Genomic DNA, 18,642 nt, shown 5'->3' on the forward strand with positions numbered 1-18,642 from the left:
TTAGCCAGGTATCTTTGCTCCACTCTCTGCTCTTTCTTTTGCCAACAACTTGAAAATCACATCTGTAATGCTATTGGTGTACTCTGACTCAGTCAACCAATATCCCCAGTAGGTGACTGTCAGCAAGGCAAAAACTGATGGGAAGATAACTCTGGCAATTTTATCAACTTGTTCTGCAGAAGGAGATCTCCATCTCCAAAGAAAGCTGCCCTGGATAACAATGAATATAGTTCACATATTAATACCGTATTAAACAATGTTATATATTGCAATATAGCATAATATGTTACAATATTACACAATACAATATATTGTTTATATAATATCATATACACTATAATATAATAAATTTTAATATAATACAATATAATATATTGTAATATTATACAATCTACTATAGTATAGTGTAATATGACTATAAATTAATATAACTTAATGTTATATAATCTATTGTGATCTATTATAACTAAACCTCTCTGTTCAGCATAAGGCAAGGAAATAAAAGTAACACAACAACATTGTGAAAGAGACAGACTTTAAGTTTATATTAAAGGCCTTTAATATTAACTAAGGTATTAAAGTGATGTGTCACGTTCATCTTCAGCTTTGAGATGGCCTGCTGTCACCAGGTCATCAGGTCATCAGGTCAGCAAACTACGGTAATCATAAGCCATTCAATTCACGAAGGCATCTGCTTCTTTAGATTTTCACTCATGACATAGATTAGCAGTGTTATGCCTGACATGCATTACAGTTGCTACTGAATTATTTGTAACTTATGATGTCATGCAACCACATTTATATTTTCTACCAACTATTCTTGTCTACAAAGTGAGACCAGTAGCAGGTGTTCTTTTTTTTGTTCAAACATTTGTAGAGCTTATAGTTTGACTGCGGTTTGTATTGAATTAGATGCTTGATGTTTTATTACACTAACGACTTCGAGCCATGAAGGAAAAAAGGAAAACGCAGTGAGGTTTAAAATGTAAAAAATATGTACTGTACACATGAGTGGAAAACTCCAAAAAATGTGAAGAACATAGCCATACGACTGCCTTTATAGAATAGTACTTATCGTCTACTGCTTTTATTTGTATGTAGGTTATGGCTTAAGGTTTAGAACCACTAAATATATACTTGCTTGGTTGTAATCATATACATATGCCTAGGAATAATAATTATTTCATATTTCTTGTATCTCATTGCATGCTTACCTTTTTATTAGACTGCTTTGGAGATTTTCTATTGAAGTAATTGACTACTCCAAACTCTAGGAAGACAGCAAATACTAAAGCCTGACAGCCCCATATCCATACATCAGCAGCGTTCATGTAGGAAACCGAAGGAGCTCTCTGTCTGTATGATTTGGCTATATTTGTTGTTGCTGTCATGCTCAGTGACCCAATTGTTATCCTAAAATACAGGAGAACGCATTTCAAATCAGATCAATTCTGAAAAAATTGATTTCAAATTTTGCCTATTCAGAGCTATCTTTTTAAAAATGGCATTTATAACACTAAACTGCTTTTGTGAACTGGTGAGATGCTTTTCAGGGTTTTCATAGCTGATGGGCCGCTGAAGTCTTAAAATATTCCCTATGAATATAAAAGCTCATGGGCACTATATCGACATATGTTGGCGTTGTCCTTCTGGTGTACATTTCGGCTATGTGCTACGAAGATGTACGAGGATGGCTTCAACGAAGCAAGGCTGATATGTCAAAAATGCTTGCAGCTGTCAAACTTTCCTGATAGTTTGCCGAACCTCAACGACAGCTTGTACAATGTGCACCACTTCGGTGATGACGATTCGCTGTCGCTGGTAGTTTGATCTATTACTAAACTCTATTAGCTGATGAGTTGTGTAACAAATTGCGTTATGATATCTATTTAGAGCGATACAATTAAAGGACTTCACTGCTGGTAAATGACTAGTTCATTTGCTTTCACCGCTGTGAAATCTAAAATGTACAATAATGACTGCGATACTACAATAATAAAAACGAAAAGTTGAGTGACAACATGTCCAAAACAAATATTGGTTTTATGCAATTTCATGTAATTAATATAACAAAGACTATAACATAATTTAATAAATATGAAAACGTTTCTTAAGAAATCTATTACCTTTGGTGTTTCTGAATTGTATAGATGACTTCAACGTTGTCGACTTTAGAAATAAATGTCTATGTTATTCGCTCAAAGTCTCACAAATTACTAACAGTTATGAATGGGGCACACACACACAGGTAGCCCCAAAAGCCCAAGGCCTCAAATCTCATTGGGGCACAAGTAGGTGCCACCAACAGTGACCAATCACACGGCGATATCACAATGGTTACCAACCCAGCATGCTGGCGAATGCAGCGCAAAAAACTAATTTTTCTCAAACTGCATAACTGACCACCCACCTAGACCACCCACCTAGACCACCCACCTAGACTACCCACCTAGACCATCCACCTAAACCACCCACCTAGACCACCCACCTAGATCATCCACCTAAGCCACCCACCTGCAAAACTTATTAGAAGTCGAATCCATTGGCTGATCCATAGGATAGCTTATGCTTGTCAATTGATCTACAACTTTACTATAAATTGCTGGCTGAGCCTTGTACCTATTTCCCGTTACTTTTTCCATTTACGATTGTCAACGAGAGATGCAAAATAAATAGTAAAATAAAAAAAATAAATAAAGACAGTAGCTTCTCTTTCTTGGTCTAAATTCTCAGTAATTCCGCTTCTCTCACCCAGCAGAGTAGCTCAACAGGAAGAAAGAAAGTGTCGAGTTTGTGATACGCTATGACTCTACTTCTATCTATATATATTTCTCAAAGTTGGTCGTATCTGTATTCGTCGTTTTGATTGTCCAGCTATTACTATTATTTTAGCATCGTGCCCACACGTTACGATGCCCCTGTTAAGAAATGTTATTTCGTAAGGTTTAATTACTATACATGGGATCAAGGCCAATTCTTCTCACGCGGACACTTATGGGAAGAGCTTTGACATTCTCGCTCCGTTCGGTCAGACACAGACAGTACGATATCTCATTTTTACATTCACACCAGTACCAATTGGGTTGTTGTTGAAGTGTTTTGTGTAGTTGAAATAAATTATGAGTAAATACAAAACAACTGTGAAGGTTTTCAAACTTTGTCAAACAACTGTAACTTTCAAACTTCATATAAGGAAAATGTTTTGTGCAGGTCAAATAAATTTAAAAAATAAAACAACTATAAAAGGGTTTAGATGTAAATGTGAAATAATTAGCAATTAATAGCTAAATTAAGTCTATTTGGCTATGATTACAATAAAATATGATTCGGCAATGATACAATTAATATGAACTGAGAAAACAAAATAAAAAGCCTGATTATGTCGAACTATTAATAACAATTCTTGCATAGAAGTGTCTGTGTATTAAAAAATGTTACGGTTCCATTAGAAGCTATTCATCAAAACCTTTCTCATAATGTGCAGTTTGAAAGTTAGAATGACAAATGTTGTTATATGTTAAATACAGAGCAATTTTCTGTCCAAGGGCTTTTTTATTACCGGGGCAACGCTGGGCAGCACAGCTAGAACAATACAGTAGATGCTCGTATTATGTAAACCGCCTAGAGCATAAAATCCACTTAAAGTAAAAAAATTAAGTAAAGTTTTGCTTCGTATTACATCAGAAATTCTATCTAACGTTAAGTAGCAAGTCAGTGCAAGTTCTCAAATTCAATTTTAATAACAAGAGACCCTTAGTTAGCCTTGAAGAAATTTTCTCTTTCTTGCCACACTTGGGAGATAAAATGACATATACAAAAATCTGGGGTATCTACTAGATAAATTATTTTTAGCTTATTTTAGACACACCATTCTTTCGCAGCATAGACCTTGGACCTTTTGACCTTGGAGCGGGTTAAACAATTTACGTGTATTTATTTTACATCTTTTAAATCTTTTACATCATTTTAAAGCTATATAACATAAATGTTTTCTGAATAGATTATTTATGTTGTAGGGGCGTCTACTGTAGTATTTCAAATGTCAGACAAGTTCTTGGCCTGCAGGTTGGTTGTGCACCCAGTTTTAGTAAGCATCTGACTGGAAATTCAACTAATTTGCTTCAAAGAAGTACCAGCAACTGCCATGAACACAGCAAATTTTATGTTTTTTTTATATTATGGCTACCTACCAGTGGTGATAATTGAAAAATTGATAAAACTGTCTCAGGCCATTTTTATCATTTGCTGGTAGTACGGCTGCAAAATGCAGCAATACTACAAAATGGGTTTAGGTAACTTTGCAGTCGAAGTTATCTTGCCTTGTGCTCAAAGTGTAGCCCAATATTTCTGGTCCGTAATTTTCTCATCATAATGCGCACTACTTAATTTAGCTAAAGAATTTTTGCCTAGAAACATGTTCAACCACTAAACTCATAAAGAACTAACAAAACATTATACTACCAAATATGGGCAAAATTGCTAAAGAAAAATTAGTTTGGTCTGGTTTACTCGTATCTCCTTATGCTTCTAACCTTTATGTTTAGTCAGATTCCTTTGTGAGCTAGTTTAGTGCCTGCAAATTCTAAGTGGCACACCAATACTAACTGGCGTTGTATTTCAGTTTTATTTCAGTAGTTTATATGTTTATATAAAAGTTGATTTTTGTGCATCGGCCAATCAGCTCTGGTCTGCCATGGGTATAAACCTGCTGTGGCAGTTACACAGTACAATTGCACAAACAACAGAGCAGGCAAATAATATCATAGACATGCGTTACTCGTAGATATATTCATGTTTCAACAAATAGCAGGGGAGACAACTAAACAAACATAGTTCTCTACGGAATACTTATATAGACATTTCTTTTCTAACATCTAGCATGAAGTACTATGCACCTTACCTAGCGGGTACGATGTTGTAGTCTATGATTAATGCTAGGAAGGAAATAAGCACAATCATGGTTGAAGGAAGGTAAACATCAAATCCGTGGAACCTCAGCTTTCGTCTTAAACCAAACTTCAGTTCTAAGCAAGAATAGTTTCCCTGGAGAGCAGCTATAATATATAATATAATATTACGATGAATTGCTTCTTCCATCAAAACATATTTGAATAATTAAAATACAAAAAAGCAGTACATTTGTTTTTACGCTAGCAGCAGGAAGCAATGCTTGAAGTGAGTTACAAACTAAATATAGAAGTGAACTTTCAAAAGAATTTCAACAAAAGCTTTTTGTGTTATTTTACAGCCTAGTAATAAACTTTTATAAAACTATTAGTGACCTGCAAACACAAACATGCACATTTCACTGAATAGTTTTTACTAGCTCAATTTATGTGCTTCTATGACAGAACAGCAAGTAAAGAAGACAACTCCTAGCCTTTATAGAAAAACGAGTTCTACTTAATTGTAATAAAGTCACAAACATGGGTGCATTAAGTAAATACATGAACGAAGCATGCAGTTTTCTATCTTGTAGAAACACAGGTACATTGGTAAAGTTACTTTAGATGGAGTTATTTTCACAAGCTGATGTCACAGTAGCCACTAGCAAGAGTAAATGGAAACATGCCTGATGTTGAAGGTTACATTTATTGAGTCAGAGAACCTAGCTGGATCTATTGAGACAACAGAGTATGCTGAAATCTTTGCTAATACACTTTGAGCATTCAAGTCCTAGAGTACCATACATGGCTATGGCTCTTAGTTTATCACTGTAATAACCATGTCTCGAATGGATTTGGAGTTGCTTCCACTCCGAATCATAGAATCAGTAAAGTTTGAACGCATTTGACACCATTTCGTTTAATTAAATTTTTTCGAAGGCATTCGCTGTGAGAAAGTGAGTCTACTTTAACAAGTTGTGTTTGGAGAGAAACATTGCAAATCTTGGAAATATCTATATACTCTGTGCAATCCCGAATCATTGAAACTCTGGGGTGCAAAATAGTCAGCTGCGGGCAACTTCAAAACTATTCAAAGCATGGAAACATCGTCTATGTCACACCAAGCTTCACTTACAGTCATATGTCACTCGGCAGCTGGTAGTTTTGCTGCTAGCCTCTTCTTGAAGTTGCTGGTCACTGATAATGTGGAGGTCATACTGGGCTATTTCAATGTCTTCTGTCTCTTTTGTATCGGAGTTTGTTTTCTGCCAACTCAGAAGTACATCGTCATCACTGTATCGCCCTTAAAAACATTTTGTCATGTAATTCTGTCGAATTCTAAAGCTGCCAGGTAGAGCAGATCGCTATAGTTTATCAAAGTTCAAAAGGTGAAACACCTAAACTGCTGGCTCCTACTTGTTTGCCTTCAGCTAATCTTTTGACGCAAAGGCTATTGTATTTATTGATAAACAGATGTTATGGTGTTGTGGGTTGAAATGTAGTCACTTGGAACATTGCGAGAAACATCAGCTGGCAAGCACCACTGTGCTAGCCATTAAAGAGACAATTCTTGGCCTGCTCCAGCTATATGGATCACAAAAGGATAGGCAAGCTCAAATTGACTAAGACAGGTTGAGAAAGAAAACAAGAAGACTCCCTAATGTTCTTTATGTTTTAAAGTATTCGTGTCAACATTTAAAATGCTGTTTTTCAATAATAATCCTCAGCAAAAAATGTGTTTTGATTCACATCATTTTCTGGTTAAAATTGTTGTACTAGCCTATGGCATTGGAAAGCAAGCTGAAGTGTATTTACTGTAAAACATAGACCTATTAACTATACTAGACTGGGCAATGCGAAGCCACGGTGTCCTACATAAATAGCAACATTCCTCGCGACGTAACGTCAACGCTTTGTTCACTTGCAGCTGGTCAGGCAAGCGAGTCATCATTGTTTACATTGAGAGAATGGCTGAGACAGCTTTGTTGCTACATGTAATTTGACATAACTACTAAAGTACACAAGATATTGGTTTAAAATTTTAGATGCAAAGCTTATACACTATGCTTTTCCTACCCTGCAAATTTGTAAACATAAAGTTGAATATTTCATATGTAAAGTGCCAGTAAAAATGTATATTGATCTATTCAAAAATATTGCAAAATTATCAATGTCGCTCTATGCTATGGGCTAACATGTCAGATAGCTAGGTGTACAAACTGATTTCAAATGCATACACTTTGGTAAATGGTACACTGATCGCAGTCTGCCATGAACATAAATGTTGAGTCTTAGGTGTTATGCAAACAGCATCAGAAAAATCGTAGAAAACAAACGACAAATGGTACACTTTTCTAGACATAATTATTGTGACAGGCTACACATGACTAAAGACGACTAGTCGGCTGAGCTTTGATCTAGGATTACTTTTGTTAGCTGCTACCTTTGTAGCCTCGTGGTGAATTCTAATTCTGACATATCTGGATGGGATAGTTTTAACTAAGCTGGCTGCGCTGTGACTTGAGCATGGAAATTCCTGATGCAAATTGCTTTGTAAAGCCAATGAAAGAGTCTTAGTGACCACCAGCTTGTGTATGTCTGCAGTGATTCCTTGTAAGTCGACACACCGCCGTATAATCTGTTCTGAGCCTAAACATATCTTTGTGATGACAGGATGAGGTGTAAACAGACCACCTCTATCTTTTACCCTGATTAGTGTCGCATCATCCCTGGTGCGTAAAGGCATGGTCACACGAGCACCGAACCGAACTAAATGACGCAAAACGACGTCGCTCTCAGCTGTAAAAAGTTCGGCCGAAGACATTTCTAGCCGAAACGAACTATTTCGGTACTGCTCGAAATTTCGGGCCGAACCCTTGCTCTTATTGGCTGGTTAAAATTCTAGAATTCTAGCGAGCACGCGTCACATTTCTCCTTACGTGCGTATGAGTAAAGTTAAAAAAGAAATGGGACGATACTTTTATTTCGTTAAATAAACAACATGAAGCAATTTACGACAAGGTTCACCCGGACTTGTGATTGGGTTGCATAAATGTAAGATCTTGCACTTAAGTTTTGCATAAATGTAAGGGAATGGTTGTGATTTTCTTTCGTGTAGAATATAAGTAATGTGTCATATTCATCCTGATGAAGTATCGTTGACTGATTTATTTATGTAAAACCACAGTACTATGATAAAGACTGTTTTTGTTTGTTATGTACTCAGCATAGAAAAACATTCATATGTTAATAAAAAAATATAATTATGTTGATGGGAAGGGTTAGCAAAATCTTAGTATCGAGTGATTTATTTTGAGTAACTGAACGATCTTCTGATAAATCTGCTGTGTAATTATAATTTATAACTGTTCCTCAAAGTTTTTTGTTTACAATAGAAATATTTAACTCAAATACATAACAACTACTAATGAAACCGTGTCCTGTCTCTATACGTATGGTATCTAGGAAGCGAAGTGACTTCGGATGCCGTGTGACATGTGCCACGAACCGAACCAGCCTCCGAACCGATCCTACGTCGGTTCGGTGCTCGTGTGACCACGCCTTTAACCTGGACAGGAGGCTATAAAGCTGGTGCAGTCATTGCAGTTGAGTTTTAAGCTCTGTACCACATAGCCTGCTAAATAAATATTATATGTTAATATTATTATAAAAAGTATATGTATCAACCGTAAAATAAATTTACCTACATCTCACTGATCCGCTGCAGTATTATTTCAAGCCACTCTGCTACCTGTATATCTGTTCTATACACTAACAATAAGTGAAAGTAGCTAATACCAAAATACATGTACATACCTAAATCATGTACCACAATATGGGCAGTCATGCAGTTTAGCACATGCAGCTAGGCTGCAATGTGTGCCAGATCTCTTGTTTTGTAGAAAATTTGGAGGAATTGGTTGTATTTACCTACCGATGTACTCAACTATGTCCGAGACAGATTTTGACAGATCGATTTCCAGCCGTTCGCTTGATTCCAAATAATCATGGAAGTCATCTTCACTTTCTACAAGAATTTTTCTTCGTTTAGATGAGAGAAGTAGGGAACAGGAGCCATCTGAGCTATCACAATCAAGACAGTTAGCACTCGTGCTTGGTGTGATGTCTGTTTTCACTAGTTGAGCTCTCAGAGCAGATTTGAAGCTCCGGATATCTTGATTATTGTTGAAACCTCCCTTGGCCCGAATCTTTGAGGACAGTGTTTCTATATGCTCTTGTTTAAGCTTGTACAGAAGTAAATACTTGGCCTCGCGAAATGTTTGAAAAATTTAATTCCCTATTCCAAGGTATGAGGTACGCTTATGTAGAGGGTCGGGAATGATCTCTTCAGATTGCTTGGCGGCTGTTGGCTCTTCATAGCAAAGTGAAGGTTCCCGGACTGGCTCATCTCGGTCTGGTGGAGATGATTTAGATAGTGTTGGTCGGCATAACAGTCCGTCTATGCTTTGGTTGAGTCGGTTGTAAATATTTTGGCGGAGAATCAAATACCCTTGGTACAGCAGTAGGTTCTAGTATGGCAGCCATCACCATACTCATTTACTAGCCCATGTCCACCTGCCATGGTCATGAAAAACTTCATGAAATGGACAACACTTTGTCTACTTCGCGGTTGGCACCTCTTTGTGCGAAGCAACTTTTCAAATATTAGTGCCAACAATGAACTTTAGGAAAACATTTTGGAATAACTATTATTTGTATGCATATCTCGAAAAAATCTGCAAGATTTCTTGCTCTTCATATCTAGGTACCTCTCACAACCACACTTGAAAACAATTTAAGTAAAATTTACCTTTGAATCATTTCCAGTGCTGGTAGTTGCTCCACTCTCCATGGCTTCCTACTTAAAAATATGGCCTGGACTAGGCAACGTGAACAAAGCAACAAAGTGAACATAGACCTATTTTCTGATGCTGTTTGCATAACACCTAAGACCCAACATTTATATTCATGGCAGACTGCGATCAGTGTACCATTTACCAGTGGGTATGCATTTGAAATCAGTTTGTGCACCTAGCTATCTGACATGTTAGCCCATAGCATAGGGCAACATTGATAATTTTGCAATATTTTTGAATAGATCAATATACATTTTTACTGGCACTTTACATATGAAATATTCAACTTTATGTTTACAAATTTGCAGGGTAGGAAAAGCACAGTGTATAAGCTTTGCATCTAAAATTTTAAACCAATATCTTGTGTACTTTAGTAGTTATGTCAAATTACATGTAGCAACAAAGCTGTCTCAGCCATTCTCTCAATGTAAACAATGATGACTCGCTTGCCTGACCAGCTGCAAGTGAACAAAGCGTTGACGTTACGTCGCGAAGAATGTGGCTATTTAAGTGGGACACAATGCTGAGCCGTGATGCATTGGATTGCCCAGTCTAGTATAGTTAATAGGTCTATGCTGTAAAACCTCTAAATGAGCGCCACCTTTATTTGAACGCCACCTCTAATAGAACAGCACTATAAGGAAAAGGTTGAAAAATATAGCGTCAAAGCACTCACATAGAAGTCTTTTAGTATCCATAATTTCCAGCATTCACAGTAAGAACAGGTTTTTTTTTAAATTCATTGAGTTTGCTGGAAATTTATGAGTGGCTCTCATCGAGTCTGATTCTTTTACTCAGTTGTTTGAGTAGAGATCTGCTATGAAGACTAGTAGTTATTCAGTCAGTACTCTTGACGTTCTAGCAGCAAAAGGGCTCACTTGGGTCCATTAGGTTTGACCTATCAGTCAGTCAGCAGTCTAACCTTGTCAAAAAGTATCGTTAGATTTCTATACACTAGGAAAATACCTAGTGTAGGGATATGAAGTTCAGCTTGCAATCAAAGTATTATGGTAGGCTTTTCAATGGTTGTTTTAAACAATGGTACAAAATAATTGAGTCATACAGGATTCGTTGCTGCAAGCTATACTTCTCAATTCATCATTGAACACCATGATATCAGTGATAAAGGCTTATAAAACTATTAGTGACCTGCAAACACAAACATGCTCATTTCACTGACTAGTTTTTACTAGTTAAATTTATGTGCTTCTATGACAGAACAGCAAGTAAGCAAGACGGCTCCTAGGATTTATAGAAAAACGGGTTTTACTTATTTGTAATAGAGCCATAAACATGAATGCATTAATGTTCATTAATGAACATCATCAATACACATTGATAGTGCATAGATGACATTCATTCATTCATCAATAAACTCCATGGCCTGAGATCTTTGTATAAGTAGCAAGCTTTTGTATTCTACGTGAACCAAACACTTGCCTGGTAACCGAAATGTTCAGCGAATGCTAAAACTGTTACTATTGTATTCGTCCACTAACACTCTATATATAGAGTCATATTTTGTTAGTAGAGTTGAAGCGGCATAAAAAGAATAGTTCTAAATTTATGATTATTAATAGATGGCATCGCATCGATTAGATATCGTTCTTGGATAATCTAGTGAGCGACATATAAAATACCCAAAAAACACCTTTTTACTAGTAGTAGTGAATGCCCGGTATTGCACAAGTAATCATAAGGTTTTTGCACAGAAAATCAACATTTATTTACTATTCTAACTTTTAAATGAAGGTGTTTGTTTATTTCTGTGTGTGCTGTAAGTTTAATTAAGTTTATGCTATCTATCTTCTATTCATCTGTATATATATTTCTCAAAGTGGATCTGTTTGTGTGTTTGTCCAGCTATAGTTATTAATTAATATTTTAGAATATGTATGAATGTATGAATTTGTATTGTAGAAGATTTGATCTCGGACCTTCCGGTTCACCAGTTCAATGCCTTATCAATTTAGCCACACACGCTTGAAGGATTCATTAGGGGATATATGTCACTATATGGGAGCAAATACTGTACACTACAGCTCTTCGTCACGACTCAAAGCAAGGGCGTAACATCATGAGAAGCGGTAGCTCTTATTAGTAAACTTACTCAAATTATCCATTGGCAATGTCTCAGACTAATAGCAAGTGATAGGCAACTCTCATTACTTTCAATCGTTTATAAGCGGATTTTTAATACTCAGGCAACGCTGGGTAGCACAGCTAGTATAGACCTATATATAAATCTCAGTGTTTGTCTGTCTGTCAGATGTCCAGTTATAGGGATAAAGTATGGGAAATGAAAAATTCGCATTGCATGAGATTTGAACTCGGAACCTGTAAGTGTGAAAACTGGCAAGCTGACCTACTACACTACCCTGCCTTGCCATACATTGGAATAATAAGATGAATACTTATGTATAGCTTGCAAAAATACTAGCACGCCTCAAGTTTATGAGTGCGTGAGAGATCATTACTCATAACGTAACGCGAGCTGGCTTTAGACGAAAGACGCGGCTTTCATTGGGGTAAGGTACTAGCTTACATTAGTCAAATTCATTGGGTATTTCTTTTATTATATTATTATTTTATCAATGTCTAGACATTTATAGAAATTTGAAAAGTCTAATCACAAATGTTTCTTCTTGTAAAAATTTTTTTAGTAAATTAGTTTAAGTGTGAAGGGTAGGTATCTTAACCAATCACCATTAAACATTGGCAGGTGTAATAAGTATATACGCAGATATTCCATTGTAATGCAAATAGGCTGTGTGGCTTAATGGCTAGCGGGCCTGTCTAAAAAACTGGAGCTTCTAAGTTCATATCCAGTGCGAAATGGGTTTTTGTTCTCATAATTTTATTGCTATAACCGGACGCACAAAAGGCAGACAAACAAACACTGAAATTTATGTATATAGATTGCCCTGCGAGCAATAGTCTTTCAAGCCGATGAGCTGGTAGCAGTGTAGGTACTACTATCAAAGCAGATGCATGGACATTTATAGCACATTGAATAGCATCATAGTATTATAGTAGGCACTCAGTCAAATTATGTTATTATCTGCCAAGTTTTATGTTGCTACACTTTTAGTTTTCTTTCTCAGTTATTCTACTTTGTGCTTTTACGTACAGTATATGGCTGTATTATTTTATGGACATGCACCACCTAGTTAGGTCTACCTAACTAATTACTCTAAATTCACAACATGTCTTAGTTATCTTAATATATTAGTACTTATTACTATAGAACTGTGATTAGCTCTCATACACATCCCAGAGTCAAACTATAGCAGTAATTTCTCATATAGACTTGTGGAAATTTCAACACCCCAAGCACTCTCAAACGCTGCTTTTCTTATACACCCAAGACCCTAGCGAAGGGAACTTTGGAAACAGTATTAATTTAGATATCATAATCTTGTTTAACTAGTGCTATCTTCTACATATAATAACTAACTACTGGTACTAGATATTACCATGACTAATTATTACATATACCTACCATTAAGCACAACATATAACTACTACCAACTACTACATATAAGTACTAATAACCACTACTAACTACCATTAACTACTACATATAACCACTACCAACGACTACATATAAGTACCACAAACTAGTAATAACTACTACATTCATGAACTACACAGACTAACGATTGATACAGATTTGGCCATTGAAGGTAGAAGCAAGTTTTTGGTGTTTAGAGCTCCGCTGCATCATTTCTATTTTATTGGCTAATGCAGCTATCAACGATTGTACTTTTTCATTTTTGAAAGATACTGAAAATGATAAGCCTGCCAGGACGACAAATTCTACAGCTGATAAAAATAAGAAAAATCATTGAGAATATCCATTAAAGTATACGGGGTATTGACTCCGTATGTAGCCTCATAACCTTCTCATATAACCTAAACCTATATCATGGTATTATTAATAAATATGGAGTGCGTATAAACCACTATGAAGTAAACATCAACGCATGTTTCTAACCTGTGGAGGCATTAAAGCAGGGCTCTACAACCTTTTCCACTCAAAGAGCCATTTGGACCCATTTTTCACAAGAAAGAACGCAATGGGAGCCATAAACCCCCTTCGATACTTTGAATTAAAAAAAGAATAAATACTACATGTAATACTATTTTGTTTAGCTTTTAATGCTTTTATATTATGTTTACATCATAAAATGAAAGGGTGTGGCATGTATAATGATTTAACTGCTGAGAAAACAAATTACACTTTTGCGAGGAACAATAAAATAGCTAATAATAACTTGAACATAACATGAAAATATTACTTTGTTTTTAAGGTTACTTTCAAGAAAAATTGCAATGTTCATGTTTAATTCAGTCCTTCTTTTAACAAAACGCCACAGACAAGGGCATATCCCTGATTTTCTGCACAATTTCAGTCTTATTTTTGAAGTCCAGGAACAGATGCTCAGAAATCTTAACGGATGATTCTTTTATATATTCTCCATTAGTGAACAGCTTTCCATGCCTGACTATTTTTTGAGCGGCCACAAAACTAGCATATGTAGTTGAATTTGCAGACTTCATCCACTTCTTGAAATGATTTTTGCTCAAATTAGCCTTACGCATCAGTTCCGAAATGGCCTTTTTTCTCTCATCTCCCTCTAGATATTTTTGAGCATTTTTTTGTCTTGCGACATTTGACTTTTTGTTGTTTGCAAGTTTCTCATTGCATATTAAGCAAACTGGTAAACCAGTCTCATCAGCAGGGAAAGCAAACGAATCAGCCCACGTAGGATTAAATGTTCTATTTTCCTCTGTCTCTTTCCTTAGTATTCGCCATAGTTTGCCTACCTGAGGTAAAAAAATCAAGAAGTGTCGTGCCGGCTGTTGTAATTTTGGCGGTTTTAATGGCGCATAAATAATGACGCATAACAAGCGACAATGTTTAATTTATCACGATAATTACATTTTTTAAATAATATTATAAAATCTAGTGAAAAAACTTATATATTTTTTATGAATTATTTGGCATATGATAAAAAAAGGGAAAATAAATTAAAGTCAGAAAGAGCCGCAGCGGCGGGGATGAAAGAGTCGCATGCATATCCAGAGCCACGGGTTGCAGACCCCTGCATTAAAGCATTGGAGTCATAGCCTTTGCTTCCTATCAGTAGGCACTGCCTTGGCTATTCTAAACTTAAGTAGTAGTGAATACCAGAAACTAGTAGAGTTAATTCTTTTATTATGCAGTTGGATTACTTACAGCTCTGCAGCTGTAGCTCACATAGCTGAGTATCCATAGGATAGTAAGTAAAGTCCATGGGGCAAGACAACTCCACTGCAACCCTGTTAAAGATCAATAATTGTCAGGGACAATTTTGTAATGCATAAACTATTTTAAAATTTTGCGAACACTTTTGTAGTACAAAAAATGCTAGACCTTGAATTTAGCTGCATGTATGCCTTTGTGAAGTATTCAGTCTAGCTGTCACTTGTATGAGACCCTCACCACTTCATAGCAGGTGCCAGCCTATAGCAAGTGTTAAACCATGGCAAGACAGGAAAATATGAAGTCAAGACAGATTCTAGCTTGTGACAAGTGCTAACAGGTTGCTAGTTGCTAGACAAGTGATAACAATTGCTGTTATCTGACATTGGCACATGACCAATGTCAAATAACAGCAGGTACCAAGGCATGGCAACCACCGGCTCATAAATGTTAGTACATCACAAGCGCAGATTTTCACATAATTAGATTCATCTCTTACCATGTTGACAGTTGGATTTTACCACCCGGTCGTATTGTCACATAAGAATGTTTGTCTGTAACCTTATGCACTAGCCCCGTTATTGCATTTGCAAAGCCAACATCAGGAATCCAAATCTTTTGCAAGTATCTAAAAAATATAAATTTATCTTGTAAAAATTTTTAATTATTTTCCAACTCGATATTTCTGTAAACTACATCAAGCTGTTTGCCAGAGCATATCCTGTGTTTAAATGTTTGAGCAGTTACACAGACATTTGACTATAGTAGGCGTACTCATAGTGAAGACTTCCATCAACTGCTGTAATCATGTTAGCCTGAGTAGTCTAAATAACATCTCTAAAGTAGTCAAGAATACTACTATAAGATAATCTTTTTTAAAACTTCAGAGTAATGTTAGATGCACTTACAACACTGAACCATTAGCAGCTCAACTATTTATCTTTGAGCAAATGAATTTACAGTTATCAGAGCTAATATTAAAATACACCAACCATATCAAGTGGATCAACATTCAAGTATAATGCTATATTAAGTATAAAGAATAATATCTTATAGTATTTCTCGTAGTTATATGTAAGCTTTAAAGCAAATATTATTTTTCTTTCATCCTTATTTGGTAGGGTTTCGACGACCATTAAAAGATGATGAAATGGTGTTCTTAAAACATAAAATCTGCTCTACAACTGAGTTTATGTTGCTTTCTATATTTAGCAAGCATTTTTAATCCTTTAACCTAGCCTTTGGCTACAAGCATGCTGACCTATTACAACTGACATCTTTTCAGTTGCTCAAACAAAAACATATATAATATCATAAAATAAGCCCATAGTATTGTAACACACGGCTGTACCACCATTGTGGAAGGAAGCCGATCATCTCTGTATTATTAACAAACATATTCAGCACAAACTATGATGGTTTAAAGTTATGTAAAGCGGCAGGCTGTACGCTGCCGATTCACCTGGTACATACTTATCTGGTAAGGTAAACTGTGTGAAAAAGGCAGTGCTGTTGAGCCTATAGTCAGTCCAGTTAGTAACTAAGTAAAGGTCAAGAGTGAAACTTTGAAATTTCTCCTTGACATCGCTGATCTTATTGATATGCACTGAGCATTCTACTTTGTTCCCTGCAATCAGGAATGGTAAGTAATAAATCACTTTGGCCAGCATCTCTCAATAGATTTCCTAACAGTTCTGACAAACTCAATATTGCCATAACACATGCTGTTGTACATTATACGGTATATACAAAAAGATAAGGGCAGGTACAGACAAGGTCAATACAAGTACAGACAAGGTCAGTACAAGTACAGACAAGGTCAGTACAAGTACAAACAAGGTCTGTACAAGTACAGATGAGGTCATTACAAATACAGACAAGGTAAGTACAGAGAAGGTAAGTGCAAGTACAGACAACATCAGTACAAGTCAGAGAAGATAAGTGCAAGTACAGACAAGATCAGTACAAGTCAGATAAGGTAAGTGCAAATACAGACAAGGTAAGTACAAGTACTGGCGAGGTAAGTAAAAGTACAGACAAAGTAAGTACAAGTACAGACCAGATCAGTACAAGTCAGAGAAGGTAAGTGCAAGTACAGGCAAGGTAAGTACAAGTATAGATAAAGCGCCTTGGAAATATGTGAATACTTGGAGGTGAAGCTACAAATTGCTTCCACCAAATTGTCTACCGAGGTCATGTATAAAACACACATTGATCTTTGCAACACCCTAGTTATTGATCATCAAGTATTATTATGTTCGACTTACTAAAAACCATTTTCTAAAAGACCTTGTTTATTAATTATCTAGTTTTGCTGTGCTTAACTTGTGATAAACCATTTTCTGCAAGGCCTTATTTATTAGTCATCTGGCTTTGCAAGGCTCTAAGTCCTAATGTACCAGAAAGAGCTCGACTGAATCCTTAAGAAATCAGTGCTGCTGCGTTATATACCGCATTTGTCTTTGTTCGATGAGCCCCCCCCCCCCCAACCTCTCTCTCTCGCTCTCCCCCCCCCCCTTCTCTCTACCTATAAATGTGTAATAGAATATTTTCTCATGTAGAATAACTGTTTAGCGAGTGGTTGTTCAGTCTCACCACCTTAAAGTGAATGAAGTTCTCAACTGCGGATAGTTAAGCAGATATAATTTTAGTCAGAGAGTTACCAGTATTCGGACAAACATAGGTACTGCTAATAACAGGCACTAGTTTCTGGCTAGTGCAAACAGAAAACAGCAAAAAGCACACAGAAAAAAGGAAGCAAGCAAACAGAAACTTCCCTATTCAAACATAGTTGAAATTAGAGCAATGTTTTAGCTATCAATGAAAATCGTTTGCCAAATAGCCGAGCCCACATTTGGTCAAACCAAAAGAATTCCATTAGACCAACTGACACAGAACTGTTACAAGGGGAAAAGGCTTGGCCTCACAATCCTTTCCTCCATTGTTCTTGGCTGGCTGTAGATGTTCTATGGTGATTGGTTTGTTCAGTGGCTGTTTTGATTGGCTCTGGTGATCTCCTCAACTGCTGGGCCTTTATTTTGGTACAAACCAATTTGGTTCTAGCTTGATTGTTGACTTTAACAAGCCTTTGTGTAATACACGCCATTTTTTCCAAAGCCCTACATTGTCATTAACATACAACCATCCCTCTAAGGACTCAGGTAGTATTTCTCTTAATATCCGTATCTACTTCATTTACAATTGAATCTATTGACCAGCTAGAGTATGTTATAATATATTTAATGTAATAACATAATACATGAATACTATTTTGATTTATCCCACTGTCACGCCAATGAAATGAAGGCAATCCAACAGTTTCTTACTTTTGTATGGAGGAACATCTTGATAGCTGCTGATGTTGAGAGCGCTGCCTAAGAAACTCATTGCTTCCTGTAGCTGGGCTTTGTCAACTTGACCAGTCCCAATCATACTGAAAATAGATAACGGGCTGTATTGATAAAGTCTTGTATAGATAAAGTCACATATATTCAGTAATAAATACACAGGGGTCTGGTAACAACTTTATAGAAACTAGATCATGGACTTTGCCGCCTACTGACATCCAGGAGATCTAAAAAACTAATCTATTTAAAATGGTCTTGAAACGACAGCTGCTGTCGAGGCTGGAGTAGTTAGTGCGTCATTGGGC

The 18,642-nt window shown here is 36.3% G+C and overlaps 1 protein-coding gene across 1 annotated transcript; it reads right to left on the reverse strand.

Moving 5' to 3' along the window:
- Positions 1-18,422, reverse strand: LOC137390552 (gamma-aminobutyric acid receptor subunit rho-1-like). The gene is made up of 10 exons (XM_068076880.1): positions 18,317-18,422; positions 16,464-16,617; positions 15,490-15,618; positions 14,985-15,067; positions 9,205-9,300; positions 8,821-8,913; positions 6,022-6,189; positions 4,901-5,054; positions 1,215-1,413; positions 1-210 (listed from the first exon to the last, which is right to left on the reverse strand). Exons 1-10 carry the CDS (start codon positions 18,420-18,422, stop codon positions 1-3), a joined length of 1,392 nt encoding a protein of 463 aa, XP_067932981.1.
- Positions 18,423-18,642: the final 220 nt, after the last annotated feature.

The sequence above is a fragment of the Watersipora subatra genome, chromosome 3 (assembly GCF_963576615.1).
Source record: "Watersipora subatra chromosome 3, tzWatSuba1.1, whole genome shotgun sequence".
NCBI classification, from domain to species: domain Eukaryota; kingdom Metazoa; phylum Bryozoa; class Gymnolaemata; order Cheilostomatida; family Watersiporidae; genus Watersipora; species Watersipora subatra.

What these genes read in the sequence shown, in the direction of transcription:
- LOC137390552 (XM_068076880.1), bottom strand. Translation starts at nt 18,422, where the DNA reads ATGATTGGGACTGGTCAAGTTGACAAAGCCCAGCTACAGGAAGCAATG. An exon ending in TGAGCTACAGCTGCAGAGCT is followed by an intron (nt 9,301 to 14,984) that starts GTAAGTAATCCA and finishes CATCTCCACCAG; the next exon opens with ACCGAGATGAGCCAGTCCGG. An exon ending in CAAAGCAGTCTAATAAAAAG is followed by an intron (nt 211 to 1,214) that starts GTAAGCATGCAA and finishes ATTGTTATCCAG; the next exon opens with GGCAGCTTTCTTTGGAGATG.